Consider the following 1,761-nt stretch of genomic DNA (forward strand, 5'->3'; position numbering starts at 1 on the left):
ACTAGATCTTGATGCATGAGGAAGATGCATAAAAGACAACCTTCACCACATCTTGGGCAGTTTACAGCTATAAAGTCATGTCGTTCGGTCTCAAAATGCCGGTGCCACCTACTTGAGGGCCATGACGACCCTATTTCTTCTATGTAGATGAAGAGCCTGATGGTAAAACATTATGCCACGACATCAGGAGATTCCTTCCAACCAGAGAGTACCCGGATAATGCTACTAATATTCAGAAGCAAACCCTCAGGAGGTTGGCGAATCACCTTTTCCTTAATGGGGAAGTCCTATACAAAAGGACCCCAGAATTGGGTTTGTTGAGATGTGTAGATGCCGCCGATAGGATCAGGTTATTGGAAGAAATACATGCGGGAATATGCAGACCCCACATGAACGGGTTCACATTAGCCAAGAAGATCTTGAGAGCTTGATACTTTTAGATGACTATGGAAAGTGATAGTATCAACTATGTACAAAAGTGTCCAGTGCCAGATTCACGGGGATTTCATCCGGGTTCTGCCGAATGAGTTAAATGTGATGGGTTCACCCTGGTCGTTCCCCGCTTGTGGCGTGGATGTGATTGGACCTATAAAGCCTGCTACATCAAATGGGCAACGCTTCATCTTGGTATCAATCAACTACTTCACCAAATGGGTCAAAGCATCAACCTACAAGGCCGTCACAAAGAAGGTAGTGGTGGATTTTGTCCGAAACAACATCGTTTGCCAATTTTGGATACCAGAGTCAATCACCAACGACAACGCTGTTAACTTCAATAGCGACCTTATGAGAGAAATGTGCGAGAAATTTAGGATCGTCTACCGTAAATCCACAGCTTACAGATCGCAAATGAATGGGGCAGTCAAGGCAGCCAACAAGAATACCAAGAGGATCCTGCGAAAGATAATGGAATATCATAGGCAATGGCACGAGAAACTGTCCTTCGCCTTACTAGGTTATCCGAAAACCATGAGAACATCCACCGGGGCAACGCCGTATATGTTAGTATACAGCAATGAAGCTGTGATACCCGTAGAGGTCGAGATACCATCTTTGAGAGTCATTCAAGAGGCGAAGTTGGATGATGCAAAGTGGATACAGGTCAGACAGCAGCAAGTCATGCTCATCGACGAAAAGAGAATGGATGCAGTATGCCACGGTTAGCTATATTAGAACAGGATGGCCAGTGCATTTAACAAAAGGGTAAAGCCTCGCCAGTTCACACGGGCTAGTTGGTCCTGATGAAAATCTTTCCCCACCAGGAAGAAGCTAAAGGAAAGTTCGTACCAAACTGGCAAGGTCCTTACCTGGTTCACCGAGTGTTGTCGAGTAGACTTCTAAACTTGGTAGTAATGGATAGAAGAATCAACATGAAGACCATCAACTCAAACGTAATCAAAAGATACTATGTTTGAAGAGAAATAGAGTTAGGTTTTGCTGTGACAGAACTACGTTTAACCTGACTTCCCACGGAGGGATACGTAGGCAACCCACGTAGGGTTCAGTTCCTCTCCCTCCTTTCTTTTGTAATAGAAAATCCAAACATAATTTTTGTATGTTGCTCTGGAACTACGCCGACTTAATTCCTCAGGGAGGAATGCGTAGGCAATCCTCATTGAATTCATCCGTCTTTGTAGTTGAACAACGTTCTGGCCTGATTCCATTTGGATACGTAGGCAGTCTAAGTCAGACTCGGCCATATCATTCTTAATCTCATCATTTTGCATCTATTGTAATTGAACTACATCTTGACCTGATTCC

The 1,761-nt window shown here is 44.1% G+C and overlaps 1 protein-coding gene across 1 annotated transcript; it reads left to right on the forward strand.

Moving 5' to 3' along the window:
* The first annotated feature begins 468 nt into the window (after window positions 1-468).
* Window positions 469-1,164, forward strand: LOC109237594. The gene has a single exon (XM_019403910.1). The coding sequence runs from the start codon at window positions 469-471 to the stop codon at window positions 1,162-1,164; it is 696 nt and encodes a 231-aa protein (XP_019259455.1).
* Window positions 1,165-1,761: the final 597 nt, after the last annotated feature.

The sequence above is a fragment of the Nicotiana attenuata genome, unplaced genomic scaffold, assembly GCF_001879085.1.
Source record: "Nicotiana attenuata strain UT unplaced genomic scaffold, NIATTr2, whole genome shotgun sequence".
Taxonomy (NCBI): Eukaryota; Viridiplantae; Streptophyta; class Magnoliopsida; order Solanales; family Solanaceae; genus Nicotiana; species Nicotiana attenuata.

Excerpts from the sequence above, each read along its gene's own strand:
- LOC109237594 (XM_019403910.1), top strand. The coding sequence starts at position 469 with ATGTACAAAAGTGTCCAGTGCCAGATTCACGGGGATTTCATCCGGGTT.